This window comes from Puma concolor, chromosome A2, assembly GCF_028749965.1.
Source record: "Puma concolor isolate L17-30 chromosome A2, mPumCon1.1.hap2, whole genome shotgun sequence".
Taxonomy (NCBI): Eukaryota; Metazoa; Chordata; class Mammalia; order Carnivora; family Felidae; genus Puma; species Puma concolor.
In genome coordinates this window covers 54,691,993-54,712,977 of record NC_141668.1, presented here as the reverse complement: position 1 = coordinate 54,712,977, position 20,985 = coordinate 54,691,993, and the positions used below count along the sequence as shown (strand labels likewise).

The following is a 20,985-nucleotide window of genomic DNA, read 5'->3' as shown; positions in this document are numbered from 1 at the left end:
CAGACCTTGCTGCTGCTTTATCAACTAAGTTTCTGTGGTATTCTAAATCCTTGTCATTTCAACAGTCTTCACAGTTCCTAACCAGGAGTAGATTCCATCTGAAGAAACCACTTTCTTTGCTCCTGCATAAGAAGTAACTCCCCATCCATTAAAGTTTGATCTTGAGATTGCAGCAACTCAATTATATCTTCAGTCTTCATCTCTGGTTCTAGTTCTCTTGCTGTTTCCATCACGTTTACAGTTCTGTCCTGCACTGAAGTCTTCAACTCCTCCAAGTCATCCATAAGGGTTGTAATCAACTTCTTCCAAACTCCTGTAAATGTTGACATTTTGACCTCTTCCCATGGGTTATGAATGCTCGTAATGGCATCTAAAATGGTGAATCCTTTCCAGAAGATTTTCAATTTACTTTGCCCAGACTTATCAGACAAATAACTATCTATGGCAGCTATAGCCTTATAAATGTATTTTTATTTTTATTTATTTTAAAGAAAAATTTTTTATTTTTATTTTTAAAAAATATTTTATTACTTTTATTATTTATTCTATTTATTATTTTCTTCTCCTCCATGCATGAGAGGGAGAGAGAAAGAGAATCTTTTATTTTTAAAGACATAGTTATTTAGCATCATGATTAGATTATTACATTGAGAAATCAACAGCATGGGTGCAAAAAAAAATCTACATTAAAACCCTTTGTTGGAGTGCATTACACTTTCCACAGAACAGAAACTAAAATAAACTGTTATATAATTAGTCATGAATATAGTCCTCGGGTTTTAGCCCATACACATGAATATTGTCTAAAACATGGCTCCTTTGTGGCAGCTAGGCCCTGCCGCCACCGTGCTTGGCTGAGCTCACAAACCTGTTGTAACCTGTAGCTTCCCTGTCACTTCTTTGGCCCTCCTCTCCTGCTAAGCTTCGTTTCCCGACAGTAATTAAAACCTTCTGCCACTGCCATAGCTACTGCTGCTGCTGGAACTGCCACAGCCACCTTGGTTTCTGGTTTGACAAAGTATTGGCCTCCAGCACCATAGGGCACAGAGCTTCTGCCTCCAAACTTCCCTCCTTGCAGGGGTCCAAAATTTGAAGACTGATTGTTGTAATTGCCAAAATCATTATAGCTTCCGCCACCTCCAAAATTGCTTCCATCATTACCAAATCCGTTACAGCCATCCACACTGCCACCATGTCCACCACCACCTCGATTGCCACCAAAGCCACCTCGCCTGCCACCAAAGCCACCTCGCCCACTCAAGTTTCCCCCACGACCAGAGTTGTCATTCCCACCACAACCACCACCAAAGTTTCCAGGACCACTTTGACCTCTCTGGCTGGCTGAAGCACCAGCCATCTCCTGCTTAAATAGGGCTCTCCTCACTTCCCAGTGTGGCCATTCACAGTATGGTATTTTTGAATGACAATCTTGTCTACAGAGTCATGATCATTAAATGTTACAAGAGCAAAATTCTCTTCTTGCCACTACCTCGGTCAGCCATGATTTCAGTCACTTCAGTTTTCCCATTCTGTTCAAAATAATCTCTAGGATGTGTGCTTCAGGGTCTCCTTTAAGGCCACCGACAGAAATCGTTTTCACTGTTAAGCGGGCACCAGGTCTTTGAGACTCGTCTCTTGAGACAGCCCTCTCTGGTTCTACAACTCTTCCATCCACCTTGTGTGGCCTTGCATTCATGGCTGCGTCCACCTCTTCCACAATGGCATACGTGACAAACCCAAAGTCTCTGGAGCGCTTGGTGTTGGATCTCTTATTACCACACAGTCTGTAAGCGTTCCCCCATTACTCAAAATGGCTCCTCAGACTCTCATCGGTTGGTTCAAAGCCCAAACCTCTGATGAAAACCGCAGCTGTTCAGGCTCTTTGGGAGACTCTGACATGACGGCGTCTACAGGCAGAAAGCAAGAGAGAGAATCTGCTTGATGCAGGGCTCAACGCAGGGCTCTACCTGGGGCTCACTCTCACAACCATGAGATCATGACCTGAGCGAAAATCAAGAGTCAGACACTTAATCCATTGAGCCATGCAGGTGACCCGAAATATGTTTCTTAAATAATAAGTCAAAATTACTCTTTGACCCATGAGCTGCAGAATGGATGTTGTGTTAGCAGGCATGAAAATCTTTGTTTTATATCTCCATCAGAGCTCTTGGGTGACCAGGCGTATTGTCAATGAGCAGTCATATTTTGAAAGGAAGCAGATCTCAACAGTGAGGCTAAAATATTAAGTAAATCATATTGTAAACAAATGTGCCATTACCTAGGTTTTGTTTTTCCATGTAAATTTAGCATAATTATTAAGGGTCCTAGGATTTTTGGAATGGTAAATGAGCATCGGCTTCAACTTAAAGCCACCAGCTTCATTAGCCCCAAGAGACTAACACTGTCCTTTGAAACTTTAAAATCAGGCATTGACTATTCTTCCTTAGCTATGAAAATACCAGGTGGTCTCTTTTCCAATAGAAGCCTGTTTAGTCTAGATTGAAAATCTGTTGTTCAGTGTAGCCACATTTCATTAATTGCCTTAGCTAGATCTTGTACATAACTTCATATGGCTTCTACATCATCACCACTTCACCTTGCACTTTTGTGTTACGGACATAGCTCTTTCCTTAAACCTCATGAACCAACCTCCGCTAGCTTCAAATTTCTGCAGCTTCCTCACCTCTCTCAGGATTCATAGAATTGAAGAGGGTTAAGATTGTGCTCTGGATTAGGTTTTGGCTTAAGGGAATGTTGTGGCTGGTTTGATCTATGTAGAGCACTAAACCTTTCTTCATATAAGCAGTAACGCTGTTTCACTTAATCATTTGTATGTTCACTGGAGTAGTACTTTTAATTTCCATCAAAAACTTTTCTTTTGCCTTCACAGGTTGGCTAACAGTTTGGTGCAAGAGACCTAGCTTTTGGCCTATCTCACTTTCAACATGTCTTCCTCACTAAGCTTAATCATTTCTAGCTTTTGATTTAAAGGGACAGATGTGTAGCTCTTCCTTTCCCTTGAACACTTAGAGGCCATTAGGGTTACTAATTGACCTAATTCCCACATTGATGCATCTCAGGGAATAGGGAGGCCTGAGGAAAGAGAGACAGGGAAACAGCTGGTTGGTGAAAGAGCCAGAACACACATTATATATCAAGTTCACCATCTTATATAGGGACAGTTTGTGGCACCCCAAAATAATTAGAATGGTAACATCAAAGGTCACTGATCAAGAGTACCATAACAAACATAATAATAATAATAATATAAAATACTGCTAGAATTACCAAAATGTGACCCACAAAGTGAACAAATGCGGTTGGAAAAATTGTGCTGATAGACTCGCTCACCACAGTATTACCACAAACCTTAAATTTTAAAAAATGCAATACCTGCAAAGTACAATAAAGCAAAGCACAATAAAAGGAGGCATATTCTGCAATATGTAGAAGGACTGATTTAACATCAAGTAGGTGATTACTGTTTCTTGGGTTTTTTTTGGCCTTGTTACAGATGAGTATTCCATCTCCTCACCTGTATTTCTGCTTTGGAATCATGGATCCTTAGTGACTCCCAAGGCCTTAAGAGTTAGAAGACAGGTTTCCACTTCTTTCAATTAAAATAAATATTTAAATGCACTCATATTCTTCAGTGTCCTGGGGCATTTGATGAAGTACATAGGGTTTTCCTCATTTCTAATTTCATGAGGAATAAATGGTTTCTATTGCCAGGGTCCAGTATAAAACCTCAAATTATGAACTAGCTAAAATACAAGATCTGAGAACCTCTAGATTAAGAGAAGAAAGATAAAGTACACAGAGGCATAAATGCCTTAGACTTTCGTAAAAATGGAGGCTTATATACCCCTTGCTTTTTCATTTGAGGTATTGTATAGTTTGTCTTCATGAAGAGAAAGCATAATACTTCAATAGCATGTTATTTTCCATAAAACATGTCTCCATATATACCCATATAGACATAGGTAGAAAATCTTCTACCCTCTGGGTTATGTAGAAATTTTTCAGAATGTGAAACAATGTATAATTTCAAATGATCTTGTATATTATCATGCACTAGAACGATTATTAGAGTCACCAAAAGTCTTTTCATGCGTTCTGTGATTGAGTTCCGGTAGAATATTTGGGGAAGACTAACTGAAGATTTCTGGAGCTGACACCTAATCTTCTGGTTTCAAACACAGTAATCCAGCCTAAGTAGGCAGGCGTTCCACATCAGGGAGATGCCAACGGGACTGTACGTTTTTGCTCTATGAATCCCAAGCAAATAAATCTTGTATTCTGTGTAATACGCCTTTCACTGGCAGTACGTGAACATCTTTCATCATTTAATAAATATATATTGAGCGCCTAAAGTTTGCGTCTGATGCTGCAGTGAAGAAAACACCAATCCTGCTCCTAAGGAGCTTACGCTAACGGGAGACACCCTAATGTGTCCTACTGCCTACGTTTCCAAAAATATATATATAATCTCACCACATAACCTAAATTTATAAAATCTGACTTGGGGAAATGGAAGCGCACGCTCGTCCTTGGGGCCGCTGAAAGTCAAAACCGTTCCTGCTCCCGGTGGCGACCCAGCCTCCCGCCCAGCGCCGCGTCGCAGGGAGCGGCGCGCCTCTGTGACGCGCACGCCCCGCCCACCGCTCCCTTCATAGTGCCCCGCCCCCGTGGGCGAAGTGCGCAGACTCCTCAGCCCGGCTCCAGTTCGGTCGGGACGCCGCTGAGCCCGCGACGTCGCCTCCCGGTGAGTTTCTGAGGGGGCCGCCAGGCCTTGTCCTTCCGCAGTGGCCGCGCCGGCAGCAGGGCACTGCAGCCGCAGTCCCGGCCGCGGTGTTTGGTAAGCAGAAGCCCCGGCGTGCCCTGAGCGTGCAGCCCCCCGCCGCTCGGCCCGGCCACAGCCCCGGGCGTGAACGGAGCTGACGGAGGATGGCAGCCTCCGGGGTGGAGAAGAGCAGCAAGAAGAAGACCGAGAAGAAACTTGCTGCTCGAGAAGAAGCTAAATTGTTGGCGGGCTTCATGGGCGTCATGAATAACATGCGGAAACAGGTACCGCCTTTGTGGGAGTGACGGACGCCAGGGGGGAGGGGGTCCGGGACTCGCGCCCCTGGCTCCCTGGGCCGAAACCGCGCCCGGTGGTGATCGCGACTCTCCTCTGTCCTCGCCTTTCCTTCCATTTTCGCACGCCAGCCGAGCTGCTGTTAGTAGAGGGTCGCGTTAACCATTTGTCGAGCAGAAGCGTCTCCTCGTCTGCCGGTGCTGCGTGGCTCGCAAGTCAGGCTCCTGGGAGACTCCTGGGCTGGCATATTCGGCATCGCGTATCGGTTGTGTAACAGCTCTGCCCTAGTTATCTCTTTGTGAGGCGAGTATCCTTCCATTGGCGAGCCGCCGCGTTAAGGTGTCGTGAGATCTCGTGCGAAGAAGCCCATTGGCACAGCCCAGCCCGAAGCCCCCTCAGAAGGGAGAAGCATTGCTGGCCTGAAATCAGCTACTCTTAGATAAGGATCCCCGCCCCTCGTCTGTGTTCCCCGGGTGGAGCTAGTTGAAGGCAAATTCTCCTGTACGTGTTAATTTAGAGCAGAAACAGTCACCGATAAATACCGCGCAGTCTTTTAAGGCTCCTCTGCGCCTCTGTTATTAAGAGGAGCTCTTTGTTCTGTCCTTGACGTGTGGCGCATTAATGACCGTCTTAACGTCGGCGAAAGGTGGGTGATGAAAAGAACGGATTTTAACGCGGAGGATGTAGACAAGAGAGGTTTTTTGGTGGGTTTTTTTTTTTTAATTCCATAACATCTTATACCAATAAGTATAGAAAAGTCACTTGGTTACCATAAGCTTTATTTATAGCAAATAGGCATCTTAGATGTGGGAATGTTTCTGTTCTGTAACTGTGGTCCTGTTTCCAAAGAAGACAAAAGCAGGGTGTATGAATAACTGCAAAACCTGGTTTGCTTATCTAGTGGTTTTGATGGGAATATGGAGAACAGTACAGGAATTTGAGATTTGTAAGAAGATCCTAGCTTCTGATTTCTTGAAGCAAACTCTGACTGCAGGGATCTTGTCTTTGTTCATCAGCTCCTGGCATGGTGCATGAATGCGGTAGAGATCTGTCTGAATGCCTTTCTGCATTCAGTATTGTATGTAACTGACTTTCATGTATCTATTTTCATGTATACATTCAAGTTCCTTTCATGTAAACCTTTTTATATTTGCAACACCGGTGACTTCAAATTACTGGTGCATTTAACAAGTGTGTGCTCCTAAAGGGTAGTTGAACACAGTTAACCAGTGCTCAAATTTGTTTCCGGCAACCCTCCCCCCCCATCCCCCTCCCCCATCCCCAGAGAGGTGGTTTCATCTGTGGACTCCAGCGTTGTAAAGCTTGCCTCATTCCTTATGTAGATAGGTTGCAGCTGGGTTGCAGCATCAGCTGTTTACTTGAGGAAAAGGGGATTGTATGTTTAACTGTTTGGGTTCAAAAATTGAATTGTATCCATTTCTTAGATTTAGCTTTAGACTATGTTAACCTCTGTTTATCCACTGTTAAACTAGAAATAAAGTTACTGAAAAATCAGGATTCTGTTACTGTGTAGTAGGGGAAAATAGAGCTGGAACAACCAGAGAGCTCTTCCACAGTGGTTCACTGATCTTAATCTGCGGGTTCTCTTTTTGTCAATGGCTTTGCATGTTTTTAAGGTATTCTCCAGTAGAATTTTCACCAACTTCATGGAATCCTTTTGCAAGATGTGCAGTTTCCTTTGCAGTTGATGTACATTGTACTCGTATTGTTCTGTTTAACGTCGTAACACAGGAGAGACTCACCAAGAATGACTGACAAGGGCATTTGATGGGATTGGCAGAAATAGAAAGTGGTCTGAGCCAGAGGAAGAATGTTTGAATGAGAACCAGTTTTATAAGTGTTCTTGTTCTTCAGTGAATATTTTTGTGTTGTGACTCTTTTTTCTTTCCCATATGACTTCATTACTTTGGGGATCAGGATAATGAGTGCCTAGATGACAAGGACCCCTCTGTACACACCCAGAAACATTCTTACAAGAACTTGAGAACACTGAAATTAGAATACCTGAATTCACATTCCTGCTGTACCATTAGTTTTGTGATCTTTGATAAATATGACTTAGGTCATTTCATCTCTCCATAACATAGCAGTCAATTCTATACGTAGTGGCCAAGGAGGTTGTACAGAGCCAGCAGCCTCAGCTTCTTATGGGCCCCTTTTCCTTCATCATCCTTGCAGTCATTTCTAGCCTTTTATTTTTAAGTAAACTTTCCAATGAAGTAGAGAATTCACTAAAAGGATACAAATCATAAACATGCAGCTCATTGAATTATTACAAACTAAACACACCATCAACGATAAGAAATAGAACATGAAGAGTACACAAGAGGTCCCCCTTTACACTCTTCTGAATCACTACCCCCCCCACCAAAGGCAACCACTGTTCCAACTTCTATCACCATAGATTTGTTTTTTCTGTTTTTGAACTTATATAAATGAAATCCTACTGTATATATTCTTGAGTCTTGGCTTCTTAAAGCTAACATTATGTTTGTGAGATTTATTATGTCGTTCTGTGTCACTTTAGTACATCCTCGTTGTGCTTAGTATTCCATTGTATGAATACACCACATTTATCCATTCCATCATTATGGACATTTGAGTCATTTCTAGTTTGGCACTATAAAGACTAGTTCTACTTGGAATGTTTTGTATATTTTGTACATGTCTTTGGATGTGTGCATGTCTGCATTTCTGTTGGGAACTACATAAGAGCGGAGCTGTGGAGTCATAGGTTACACTACATTTAGCTTTAATAGACACTGTCCTGTAATTTCCAAAGTTGTGTCAGTTCATGCTCATTCCAGCTGTGTACAAGAGAGGGTTTTGCTCTCATCTTTGTCAGCACTTAGTATTGTCAGTCTTTATAACGTTAGCCATTCTAGCGGGTGTATTGTAGCATCTTATTAGGTTGAGCACCTTTTTATTTCCCTAACATTTTGTTTAGATTAATTTTATTACCTGATACACTAGAGAGGGGCTCTACAAAAGAGGACTGGGTCATAGTCACTACTGCTCCTATCCAGTTGCTGTCACTGTGTTAATGAAGTCTAAGAGACCCTTAACACTTGAGGGATATGTTTTGAGACCTTTCGGAGTACCACTGTAGTTTATAGTTTTCTCATGTTAAATGAATTAAAGCATAATTAGAATTTAAAAGCTTATGTTAAAGCCCTATTGAGAATTATGTGAGAGAACCAAAAAAAGCTGATTTGAAGACTGGATGCTGAGCAGTTAACTGGGATTATTTAGCAACTAAAAGGACTCAGCTTCTGTACAGTCACCTCTTAAAGATTGTTAATTACTGGTAGTCATTTTCTTTAGGGTCTCTTGTGAATGATCTAAACCCTCTGCATTAAATCTTCAGTAAGAGAAACACTTCTTGGGCATGTATTTTCTACCAGCTTTGTCTTAACTTAATTCAGCTAACAGTTCCCATATACAACTCCCATCATTCAGACCTTCCTATTCTTAATTGCTGCCTTCTCCTTTTGTCTGTCCAGTTTAGGAGATAATCATCTCTCTCTTCACTCCCTTTCAAGTGCCCCAGGCTTTCTTGACATTCAGCCTTTTTTTCACAGCCATCTGGCCAAAAGCATTGATGACAATTTACCTTATTTGTGCAAGGCTTCCAAGCACAGCTGGAGAATATCCCATTATTGAACAGTCCTCTGCTAGGTAAGTCCTAATTTCAACAGGGCTGTCAGTACTGGTGATCAATCCTACTTTCCATTAATTTTACTGTTTTTCTCTAACCTGAGTCTTTTCTCTATATCCTCATTTTCAGTAGGGCATCCCTCTTGTGATATCACAAATAAATAGAAGACATTAGTTTGGAACTATCTAACTTTTAACTTTCTACCACCAAGTCTTTAAGCCTATTTTGTCACATTTTATTTTGCTACCGTGAAGAAGCTGCCTCTTTTCCATCTAAAGCCAGTGATTTCACCTGGGCTTTGACTCAGTCTGGTCAGAAAAGTTATATTGTTGGTTACTCCATCTCTGCTAAGCACCCTTAACTACTTCTTTTCTACTAGACTCTAGCCATCAACATTCAGTCATGTTTTAACACTCCCTAGCTTTTAAGCCAACCAAACCAATCCACCTATTCTTAGTCTCAACATTCCCCTGTAAATAATACCTCTCTCCCCCTTGTTAAAACCAAAAGGTGGGTAGATTCACTGCCTTTTTTTGGCTCACTGTTGATTTATTCCCTTATCTCAGTTTGACTTTCTAACTCAGCCCTTCAGATGAATATTTATTGAGACCCACTGTGTATGGTAGGCATTTTGCTAGATTGTGTAGTTGCAGTGATGAGCAAAACCAGACAGTCCCTGTCTTCATGTGGGTTTTGTCTAGTAAGAGAGACATTAGTCAAGCAGTCACACACACACAAATGTAAAATTGCAACAGTGGTAGGTATTATTAAAGAGAAGAACATAGTACAGTGAGGGCATATGAATAAATCATTTGACATCAGGAAGATTTCCCCAGGAAACTGGTAAATGAACTGAGAGCTGAAATAAGAGTAAGGGCACCTTAAGGAGGAGCCTCTTAGGTAGATGGAACAACAAATGCAGAGGTTCTGAGTCAAAAGACCTACTTACCATAGAATGGCAAGTGCAAGATACTGATTAAAGGCCAGTGTGACTGGAGCACAGAACATAAGGGGGAGGACGGCGAACATGAAACTGGAGAAGTAGAGAACTGTCCATGCATAGTCTCATAAGACATTAGGGGGGGTTGCCTCTATCGTAAAACCCCTTCAGATGCGGTGTGTGAGTGTGACAAACAGAAAAGCGATCTGTGAGTATTTGTTTTTCTTTTGAAAAAGATGGTGCCTAATCTGTGGCCAAATGGGAGAACTCTCACAGTGGTTGTTGGCAGACCAAATAGGAAGTTGTTCAGTAACTCAGATGGTCCCTTGGACTAAGGTGGCAGCAGCAGTAGCAATGAGGAAAAGATGACATATTCAAGATTTAGGAGGTAAAATCAATAGATCTTGGTGATGATAACTCTCACATGTGATTGTGATGACTAAATTAGATAGCCAAAGTAAAATAAAGCATGACCTGATAATGTTGGCTATTTTTGTTGCTCTTGTGATATGGTGGTTGATTCGATGCTGAGGGATTTAATACAAGTTGTCAGTTATGACCTCTAGGGTTCTAGAATTCATAACTAGATAGATGATGACATTAGCCACCAAGAGAGGAGACACTAGAGAAAAGGATCAAGGATTTGAGGAAAGGATTATAGGTTGTATTTTAGATATGTTCAGTTCACAATGCCATGAGACAGTAAGGTATATAATGAACTGACAGGTTTGAGAGTTGTGGGTTAAAAGTATAAATTTGTGGTGCACCTGGCTGGCTTGGTCAGTAGGTAGAGCAGGAGAGTGCACAACTCTTGATTTCAAGGTTGTGAATTCAAGCCCCATTTGGGGGATAGAGTTTACTTTAAAAAATTGTTTTAAGTGTAAATTTGTGATTATCTGCAGATAGAAGATAACTTTGTTGAAACTATGGAGAGTCAGGAGTCTGGGATAAAGAATAGGAAGGAGCCTATAAAGGAGACCCCCGCCCCCCCCCCCCCCAAAAAAAAGGCCAGAAGAGTAAGAGGAAAGTGAGAATTTTCAAAATCGGGGAAGAAATTGTTTCAGAAGGAGGATGGCAAATTTTGAAGCCTATGAGAAGTCAAGATATGATATAGCAACACAGGGGAGTTGTTGACTGTAGTGTGTTGTTTTGATTGGAAGACAGATGGAAGTCAGATTGGCATGAGTAGGATATGAGACCATTGAGACAATATTTTTGGAGAAACTTGGCCCAGAAGGGAGTAGGGGAGTCCAAATGAAGGTTGTTTGGTTTCATGTGTTTAAACTGGGGAGATATAAGTGTGCTTCAAAACTGAAAGGAAGAATTCATTTGAGATGTAGAGGTTGAATGTATATGAAACAGAATGTATAATTGATAGATGATTCCTGAGATAAGATCTAAAGTAAAGGTAATTAATCTGTCATGGGAGGAGGATAGTTTCTCTTTCATCAGAGTGGGAAGGAAGAGTGGTTGGAAGAGAGGTTTGGAATCAGAATAAAAGAGCCTCTGTCAGAGGCTGTCTCTCTGAAAAGTAGCAGATGAGACCATCTGCTGAAATGAAGGAAGAAGAAAATGAAGTTAGAGGTTGAGGAAAATAGTTTTTGTGGAGTGGAAATGGTATGATGGCTGGCAGTATTTTTGAAGGTTTTTTTTTTTTTTGAGGTTAATTACCATGGATTTGTAATTAATATTTATCCTCACCCTGGCCTTCAAAGCCCTGTCTGACCTGATCCCATCCTATTTCAGTCAGATTTCATACCACTGTTCTCATAGCCATTTCACTCCAAGGCACCTGTCTTCCTTCAAAGCCTAAAATGTTGTATCAGTGCTTGTAACTCTTTCCCTCTTACTCATGCTCAGTTCTTACCATAAATGGCACTTCCTCCCTGAATGCCCTTCATTGTGTCAAGGGCGTGTACTACATATACTCTATTTCTTTCCTTCACCCATTGATCTTCTTTATTAGATAAACACTTTGTATGTCTTTGCTAGTAGGCGCTAAGTTCCTTGAGGGCAGGGACAATATCTGTCTTATTCAGTGCTATATTGCCAACATCTACCACATAGGTGTCAAATATTTGTTAAGTAAATAGTTGATGTCATAGGTATGGTTGATAACACCTAGAGATTGAGGAGGAAGTAAGAAGAAAAGAAGACAGGATGAAATTCTAGGGGAACATCAACATTTTAAAGGATAGGAAGAAAAGTGCATTGGAGATTGAGGTGTGGAAGGAAGAAAGACAGCAGGGAATAATGTCATTGAAACCTAGATATAAGTTACAAAGAAGAGGAGACAGGAGTATCAAATGTACGTAGGGAGGCCAAAAAAAGATAGTGTTCCCTGGGTTTGAAAAGTGGTGCATTTAGCAAATAAAGTTTTAATGGAATGGTGGGGGAGGGAGCAGATTTTAGAAGACAAAGGAAGGACAGAATGGTGAGTACATGGAGAGGGACCTGCCTCCTCTGTGGCCAAAGCTTTCCAGGATGAGATTAATGTTCTTTAAACACCAGTGGTATATACCCAAAGGATACAAAAATACTAATTCAAATAACCATGCATGCACCCTAATGTTTACAGCATCATTATCTTCAATAGCCAAACTATGGAAACAGCCCACATGTCCACTGACTGATGAATGGGTAACAACACGCATGCAAGCACACACACACAGATGCACACACACTTTTTATTCAGCCATAAAAAAGAATGAAATCTTGCCATTTGCAACAACATGGATGGAGCTAGAGAATATTATACAAAACAAAGTCAGAGAAAGACAAATACCATATGATTTCACTCATATGCAGAATTTAAGAAACAAGCATAGGAGAAAGAGAGAGAGAGAGGCAAACCAAGAAACAGACTCTTAACTGTGGAGAGCAAACTGTACCAGAAAGGAGGTGGGTGGGTGGGTGGGTTAAATAAGGGGATGTAAAGAATGCACTTTTTGTGATGCGCACAGGGGTTGTATGGTAGTGTTGAATCACTGAATTGTATACCTGAAACTAATATTAAACTATATGTTAACTAACTAGAATTTAAATAAAAACTTCAAAAAAGTAAAATGTACTTCTAAATAAAAAAAAAAAAAAAAAAACTCTGGTAGTATAAAGTGCATACTGCCATCATGACACTTACCACATGTGTGTTGAATAAATGAATACAGAAGCACATCTTAAAGGAGACATGATTGTATTAAAATTCCCTCTGAGGAGAAGAAAATCAAGATTTGGGAGCTGCAAGAACCATGCCAACCCCAGAGGCCTCTTAACCTCTCTCTAGGACACTGCCTTCATTGCACCTCAGCTCTGACTACCGCCAATCTGTTTCTCTTTCAGAGTTTCAAATCCTGGAGAGAGAGGATCTGATAGACCTAGTTTGGGTTGAATGTTAACCCTTTGAATCAATGATCTATGCTAAGGAGAACAAGGTCATGTAGCACAAACATGATCTTGAAAGGGTTATTTTATGTACTTTATGTATTCCATTTCTGGGGAATGGAGAATTACAAGTTGGGTAGCTACTCCAGTGGGCATCTATTACAAAGATTCATATCATTAAAACAGCTGGCATATTATATATTTTAATACATAATAATATAGCATATAATTTAGTTACATTCTGTTGAACTGCCTAAAATGTGGTTGATTAATATTTAAGAGAGGCACTCTTAATATGCCATCTATGCTAAATGTCATAAATTCTATACTCAGTATCAGGTTAGTCTACTGGAAAATGGTTTGCCAGAATGAAATTGGTTCTTTTTTAGACCTTTGAATTGCACTTAAATTCAATCACAATTTAATATTATACTGTAAGCTTTTATCATGAACAATGATTTTAAAATGTCTTTGTATCTTCTATAAAACTTCTTTTAGTCATGTTGTCTTTAGTCACTCATTGCTATGGGAAACAATATGCTATAGTGGAAATAACTTGAGTTTTGGAATCAAACAGATCTGGGTTTGAATCCTAGCTCTTCCTAATTGTGTGACATTGGGCAAGTCAACTTCTTTAGCCTTTTATGTTTATATTTACACAATAATGATTATAATATTATACTGACCTACCTTACTGATGTTGGGGATAGTGAGAGAGAGAATGTGAAAACTCTTAATAAATTATTTAATGTTAAATATTGTTGATTTTGTTATCACAACGAGTCTACTGGCATTCTTGGTTATCAGCAAAAGAAATATGTTCTCTCTTAAGTCAAAATAATTTATTGTAAGAAGTTCAGAAGCTTATAATGTTGACCACAGGCTGGAAGATGAGCAAGCATGGCAAACAGGCAGAAATCAGGCATTCTCCGTTAGCTAGGCTTCACAAACCCTGGAGTTCATTACAGTGTAGGCACAGTCTTGACTACCTGCTGCTGCTGCCACCACCGTAAAGAGATTTTTCCTCCATCTTTCTATCATTTGCTCAAGATTCAAAATCCTGAAAGTTGGCATATAATTGACTGGCCTTAGATTGTTTGCCAGGTTTTGGCTCTGGTAAGTGAATAATAGAAACAACTGACTTCTAGTTTCCATAATGAGAGTCAGGCTCTGAGAATTGTCCTCTCACCATTTTCATAATGAGAAAATTTTCCAGAAATGGGAGGTTGGGTTTTGTTTTTTTTTAATTTGTTTATTTTTGAGAGGGAGAGAGAGAGCATGAGCAGGGGAGGGGCAGAGAGAGAGGGAGACACAGAATCTGAAGCAGGCTCCAGGCTCTGAGCTGTCAGCACAGAGCCCGACGCGGGGCTTGAACCCACAGACAGTGATACCATGACCTGAGCCATCCAGGCACCCCGGGAGCTTTGGGTTTTAATAGGCAGGAAATTGGGTGCTAGGTTGCCAGAATCCACAAATGTCTACTGTGATCTATATACCTCAAGCTGTTAAATACAAACATGTATGCACTTATTCTCATTCCTATAATTAAAAAAAAAAAAGTCATCAGTCTTTTTCACTTACCATATCTAACTTGAAGTTCAAGATTATTGGTGATACCAGTTTCTTCTATAGTCTTTTCAAGATTCTTAGGCCTAAGTCTTAATAGATTTATTTGATTGTAAAGGGGAGAGTTTCACATAGTTAAGACTTACATAAATATAAGAGCAAAAGGGTGCCTGGATGGCTCAGTCGGTTAAGCATCCAACTCAATTTTGGCTTAGGTCATGATCTCACAGTTGTTGAGTTCTTGTGCACTGACAGCACAAAGCCTGCTTGGGATTCTCTCTCTTCCCTCTCTTTTGCCCCTCCCCTGTGCATGTGCATGCTCTCTTTCTCTCTCTCTCTCTCTCTCAAATAAACATATATATGTGTGTGTGTGCACGCACGCGCGTGTGTGCAAAGATGAAAATAAAAACGCAAGCCACATTGTTATTTAATATTTTTATTATGCATTGTTTTCATGACTTCATCCTTCCCTGACTATTCCTATTTGTCTTTAGCCAACTCCTCAAGGTTCTTTTTCTGATGGGATGATCTAATCCTTTATTCCTAGGTATCTTGAACCTTTGGTATTACCTATAAAGTCACATTAGTCTTCCATTAATGCTTATTACTAGCTTTAGCAGTATGAGCCTTAGGCAGGAATTTGATTTTATGATATTTATAAGTTGATTAGTTAGCCTGTTGCTGTTTATTTTATTTTATTTTTTTAATGTTTATTCTTGAGAGAGCACACGAGCGAGTGTGAGTGAGGGAAGAGCAGAGAGAGGGAGGCACAGAATCTGAAGCAGGCTCTAGGCTCTGAGCTGTCAGCACAGAGCCCGACGCAGGGCTCGAACTCAGGAATCAGATCATAACCTGAGCCAGTCGGACGCTTAACCAGCTGAGCTACGCAGGCGCCCCAGCCTGTTGCTCTTTAATGGATGCTGGCAGAAGACATGAGACTCCTAGATTAGAGACAATAGACTTGATTACTCACAGCATAGCATTATGAGCATCCGTATGTATGTGTCAGTTCCTCTTGCCCCACAAGTACTATGAGGGTGACCTTCCCGGGGCCCAGATGGATATTATACACACAGTGGGTTTGTATTGTAGCTCTGGAATGAACACTGAGCTTAAGGAATCTGCCATTTTTATAGCAAACAATAAGCAAGCCTGCTCCTTATTCTTGTGAGGGAGAAGGTATCTCATCCCTATGGTTGCTTGCTGGCAACATAATCCTGAGAAATGGTGGCCCAGGGAAAAAGTGTCAGGGCCTTACTTTCTTGACATGTCCGGGTTTTATTTTTTTTTTTTAATTTTTTTTTTTCAACGTTTATTTATTTTTGGGACAGAGAGAGACAGAGCATGAACGGGGGAGGGGCAGAGAGAGAGGGAGACACAGAATCGGAAACAGGCTCCAGGCTCTGAGCCATCAGCCCAGAGCCTGACGCGGGGCTCGAACTCACGGACCGCGAGATCGTGACCTGGCTGAAGTCGGACGCTTAACCGACTGCGCCACCCAGGCGCCCCAACATGTCCGGGTTTTAAAATATATAGGAATTCAAGAGAGCCACAGAGGTCTCTTCTCTCCCAACAGACAAAAGATACCCAAGGGGATCCCCTGATTTCCAGCTATCTTCTGTCCCATAAAGAGCAATGGTTCCCCACCCACCCCCCCTTCTTTGCCAGGTTCAGAGAACCACCCAAATGTAGTAACTTTTGTTCTTTTTACCCATGGCAGGAGGAGGCCAAAATGGCCAGGTTGCAGTTTTAACTTCTAATTCTGTGGAAACATGATTCTATCACTTGAATCATTCTTCTTTTGGGTCCTCATATCTCTAAACTAGCAGAACCCACCTCCAGAGACTGCTGAGATCAGAAGCAAAATATTTGTGAGTGAATCATTAAGCATAAGAGTGAGGGGAGTTTCTTCCATCCTTTGGTTGCCAGGCTAACTCTGGCTATAGAGAAAACATTTCTGTATAAATTATGTGTAATCACATCATTTGAAAATGGATTCTACTGCTTAAAAAGTTTGAAAACCACTGTTATAAGGCTTTTCCCTGAAAGGAAAAGACATATTCTGTCTGTGTGTGTGTGTGTGGTGTGGGCTGGGAAAAACATTTCTGACCTTCACCTTACTGAAAGAGGAAACAAGGTATCTTGAACTCATCTCTCTCTCTCCTACAAATTTTGCCCAATGAGAGAGAAGTTCTAATGAAGCTAGGATTTAAGACGTTGTTTTATTAATGGTAGGGTTACTCTTTTGAGACTTACATACTTTTTGCCCCAAATTTTTATTTAAATTCTAGTTAACATACAGTGCAATATTGGTTTCAGGAGTAGAATTCCGTGATTCATCACTTACATACAACACCCAGTGCTTATAACAAATGCCCTCCTTAATACCCATCATCCATCTAGCCCATCCCCTACGCATGCACCCAGCTCCCTCCCTCAGCCCTCAGTTCTCTATCTTTAAGGAGACTCATATACTTCTACTTAAGGTCTCCATCTGCTAAGGAGGACAGGTAGGATATGTCTGTGGACTCTATAAGGTGGATTTGGGCCCCACTATATGAATATGCAAATTTAAAAATTTAGATTATTGGAGTATATGGGTGTGAGTAGGTGGGGATTACTAAGCACTCACCCATCTGTTTTATTTTGTCTCACTTGGCTGTAAATCTTTACATAAACTCCCTGAGTTGAGAATCTCAGAGGGCTGAATAATAGTATTCAGGCACCAGAGCCCCATCCCAACTCCCAACAGAATGTACTGGACCAAGTAGCTATAACTTCTTATTTCCAAGTTTTTTTTGTTTTTGTTTTTTTTTTAAGTTTTCTGTTTTTTGTTTGTTTTTAACCTGTACAGGGAGTGTTTTGTTCTTTTTTTTTTTTTTTTTTTTTTTTTTTTTTTAATTTGTGTTAAGAGAGAGAGCACACATGCATGAGCAGGAGAGGGGCAGAGAGAGAATCCCAAGCAGGCTCCGTGCTGATAGTGTGAAGCCTGACGGGGGTTCAATCTCATGGACCATGATATCATAACCTGCACCAAAATTAAGAGTCAGATGCTTAACCAACTGAACCACCCAGGTGCCCCGGGAGTGTTTTGTTCTATGTTAAAGGCATCCTCTATCAATACCTATTCTTCCATGTGTCTTCTGCAGACCACCTTAGGAAGATTATTTAAATTTTTTACTCCAGAAAGCTTTAAAATGAGTAGATAATCTATTAACTCTAGACTAGAAATTCACTTGTATTTCCCATCTAAAATTTTTCTCAGCCAAGGTGTCATTCATAGCTTTCCAGATTATCTGGAGTGAAACAAATGACAGCTTAAAGCACTCCATCTAATTCCATACTGGCAATATAAAATCCCCCAAATCTGACTGTTATGAACCCACTCATTATTAAATTCCCACATCTGTGATCTCCCTGTGGGTTAAAATTAAAGGGCCTTCCAAATGTGTGCTCTCTCTGGTTTCTTATATGCCAAGTCTCAGCCAGAAAGCATTCACTTAAGTGTTTGGGTAGGTTCTGGGACTTTGTTCAGCAGCTGCAGCCTGGGCTATCTTCCACTGGCATATATTAAGTTAGTTTAGTACCTCCAAAGCTGAATTTTTCCAGTGTCAAGGTGGTTGGTGCCACATGTTTTCAGAATATCACAGGGTTCAGAGGACTCTTAAGATGAGTACAGCATCATCCTGATCCCCACAAACCTGAAAAGATACAAGCAAATCTCCCATCTCTACAATAGATGTTGACACCTTACTATACAGTCCTAACCCACATTGTTCCCAGACAAAAACAACAGAAACGTCGGTTTCTAGAGAACAGAGAATCTTCAAAGAAAACTTCGGGATATCTTGGCTTTTGGCTTGCCACAGGTTGCCAGTCTGTGTTGGCTATCTATAATTTATAGACTCTAAACTCAGCTAAGAGGAATCACTTATCAAGAGGCTAATAGGGACACTTTACCATATAGGGAAGAATTTTGTCCATGCATTGTAATGTTTCACTGGCATAGGATATTTTGTACTTAGAGAAATTTGCCAGGGGGATTTGCCCAGCTGCCAGGTCTTCTAGAATTTCTCTTGTTCCCCTTTGTCCTGCACATTTAAAGCTTAATTTTTATTTCTTTTTTCAACCTTGTGTTCCTCGCACCCCAATGCTAGGATAGTTGAGTTCTGTCCTTTGAGAGAGGATGATTCACATTTGTAGCAGGCAGTCAGGCAAAGCACAGTCCGTAGCCTTGCATTCTCTACAGTTCTGATCCTCCTAGTTCTGCACCCTTGTGTCCCCATTATGATCCTATCCTGCTGTGAAATTCCTTGTATCTACTAATCCTGCCTCTTGAAGGGGTCTTTTTTCCTTTCCATTTTTCTCAGCTGGAGAATGGCCTTTGACTGATTCCTCTAAAGCTTATGGGGACCAACATGGCCTTTGCAGTGTGCTCCTCAGAATCTTACCTTTCCTCGTTATTTGAGCTTTCCAGACCTTGGAAACTCAGTAGTAGCACACATATTCCTTTCTGTTACCTGTATGTGTCAAAATGGGCTGTGTCTCTGTTTCTTTCAGGCATCACCAGCTGAGTTGTTAACCTGTTTAAGTTAAATCTTTTCCTTTCTACATAGTGTGGAGCTAACGTTATTCAGATCAGAATAACTTCCTTTTCCTTTCCTTTTGATTTTGGGCCCAAATGTTTGTTTTGCTTCTTCTTTCTCTAGTGCCTTTCTTAAAAGACACTGTCCTAGTGAAAACAAAGAGGTCCACGTGTTCAGTATTGATTCAGTTACTGCCAGCCCTCAGCAGAGTAATTCCAATTATGGACAAGTTCAGTATTCACTTAGGCTTGGATTATGGCTGGGTCATTTGGCTTCCCTTTAATGTGATCTAGTACTCTCCCTTAGAGTCTTATTTCCACCCATTTCCCAGATATGTTCCACTATAGCCTGTAGCCTTCCTGTCTTCCCAGACACACCACCTTGCAAATTATATAGTGAAGGAACTACTTTATTGCTGATCTTCCTTTTCCAAAAGTTTACAAATCTATCTGAATTTAATGTAACCACCTATTATAACTGTCCTCTTTAAGGGCAATCCTGTCATTATGTTTATGATTCCTTACCTTTAGCTTTGAAAGAGCTCTTAAAAATTTCCTAGATCCAGGCCTTTTCTGAATTTTATTTCTCTTCCTCCATTATATCTCTTTGGTATGTATCACCTAAATTGAATAAATAAAGCAAAAATAACTCTTTTTCCTAGTCTTATCTTTTAAAGAGCAGTTATACCAAAGTGTATATGCTTTCCCTTTCGAAGCTGTTTGACCTAACCTAACATGCCCTGTGTTTCTGTTAAGGAAGAAGTCCCCTTTTCCCTCTGTTTATCTGGTGTCTAACTTTTTCTTTCCTTTCCCACTGGCCTTATTGTGATTATGTGTCTTTAAATCCAGTGCTGTTTTTCTTGGCTTTCTGAGAAAATGTGATTCTGAAGGCTTTTTAATTTTTCTCTTAGGTTTTGAGTTTATCATAGCTTTGTTGAGGCTTTTCTAGTATCTCAATCCGAGAAGATTTACCCCCATATAATAAGGGCTCCATTTCCCTTTATCTTTTCAGTGATTTAAATCCACCACCCAACTATAGTTGAATCTGCAGTCTACTCAGGGAGTTATACCCAGGGCCAACTTGAAATCACGCTGTGCAGGACTGATTGCAGAACCTTGTTGACAAGCTACATAAACCCAAAGGTTAGTCATTCCCTGGTGCTCTTCTTGGGATACGATGAAGAACAGAATTTGGGACAGCTGATTGCATGCCTCCTACTAATGCCAGCACACATTGTTAAAAGCTAGAACCTCCTGCAATGCTGCGGAGCTTACATGGAGCCTCCTACCTTTTGCAGTCCTACTAAGAAAACCTGTAAAGAGAGCAAAAGGTCATTCTACCAACACTTGCCTGAAATCCTTGCCTCTTTTCAAGTGAACGTTTCCTGACCGAAGGACGCTTCCCACAGAAGTCCCTAATGTTTGCAGGCACTAAAGCATTACCAAAGTTTCTGCCTCTGTCTACAGGGCTTGGAGTGTCTATGCATATGGATTTCAACAGCCTTCTTCCACTGTTGGTTCCAAACATTTGAGATGAGTTATGTTCCGTTTTGGGGCAAAATTATAGAAGAGAATGAACCAGACCAGGCAGTTTATGGTCAGTGACCTCTGCCTTAACTCTTGCTCATCTTGTAGACACTCTTCCACAAGTGACAGTGGGGAAAAGGACTGCACTTTGCTTCTCAGTACTTATTTTCCCCAGAGGAAGAGCATTATGAGAGAGAAATCTAATTTCCCCTAAATGGGTAACAGTTATA

General features: G+C 40.9%; 1 protein-coding gene and 1 pseudogene across 7 annotated transcripts in view; one reads left to right on the top strand and one right to left on the bottom strand.

Moving 5' to 3' along the window:
• Nucleotides 1-687: 687 nt before the first annotated feature.
• On the bottom strand, nucleotides 688-3,115 carry LOC112866358 (heterogeneous nuclear ribonucleoprotein A1 pseudogene; annotated as a pseudogene).
• A 1,566-nt stretch (nucleotides 3,116-4,681) lies between these two features.
• Nucleotides 4,682-20,985, top strand: part of KLHL7 (kelch like family member 7) — a 62,514-nt gene continuing 46,210 nt past the window's right edge. Inside the window, exons 1-2 of one of the 7 annotated variants that reach the window (XM_025929615.2) lie at nucleotides 4,710-4,765; nucleotides 20,241-20,371. Coding sequence is in view for 2 of the 7 variants with exons in the window: in XM_025929616.2 (XP_025785401.1) it covers nucleotides 4,948-5,067 (120 nt within the window). In the remaining 5 variants the exon portion in view is untranslated. Of the gene's footprint in view, nucleotides 5,068-5,093; nucleotides 5,724-16,182; nucleotides 16,515-20,240; nucleotides 20,372-20,985 lie in introns of those variants that run through there. The other 6 variants (XM_086694405.1, XM_086694411.1, XM_086694418.1 and 3 more) reach the window with 6 other exon arrangements.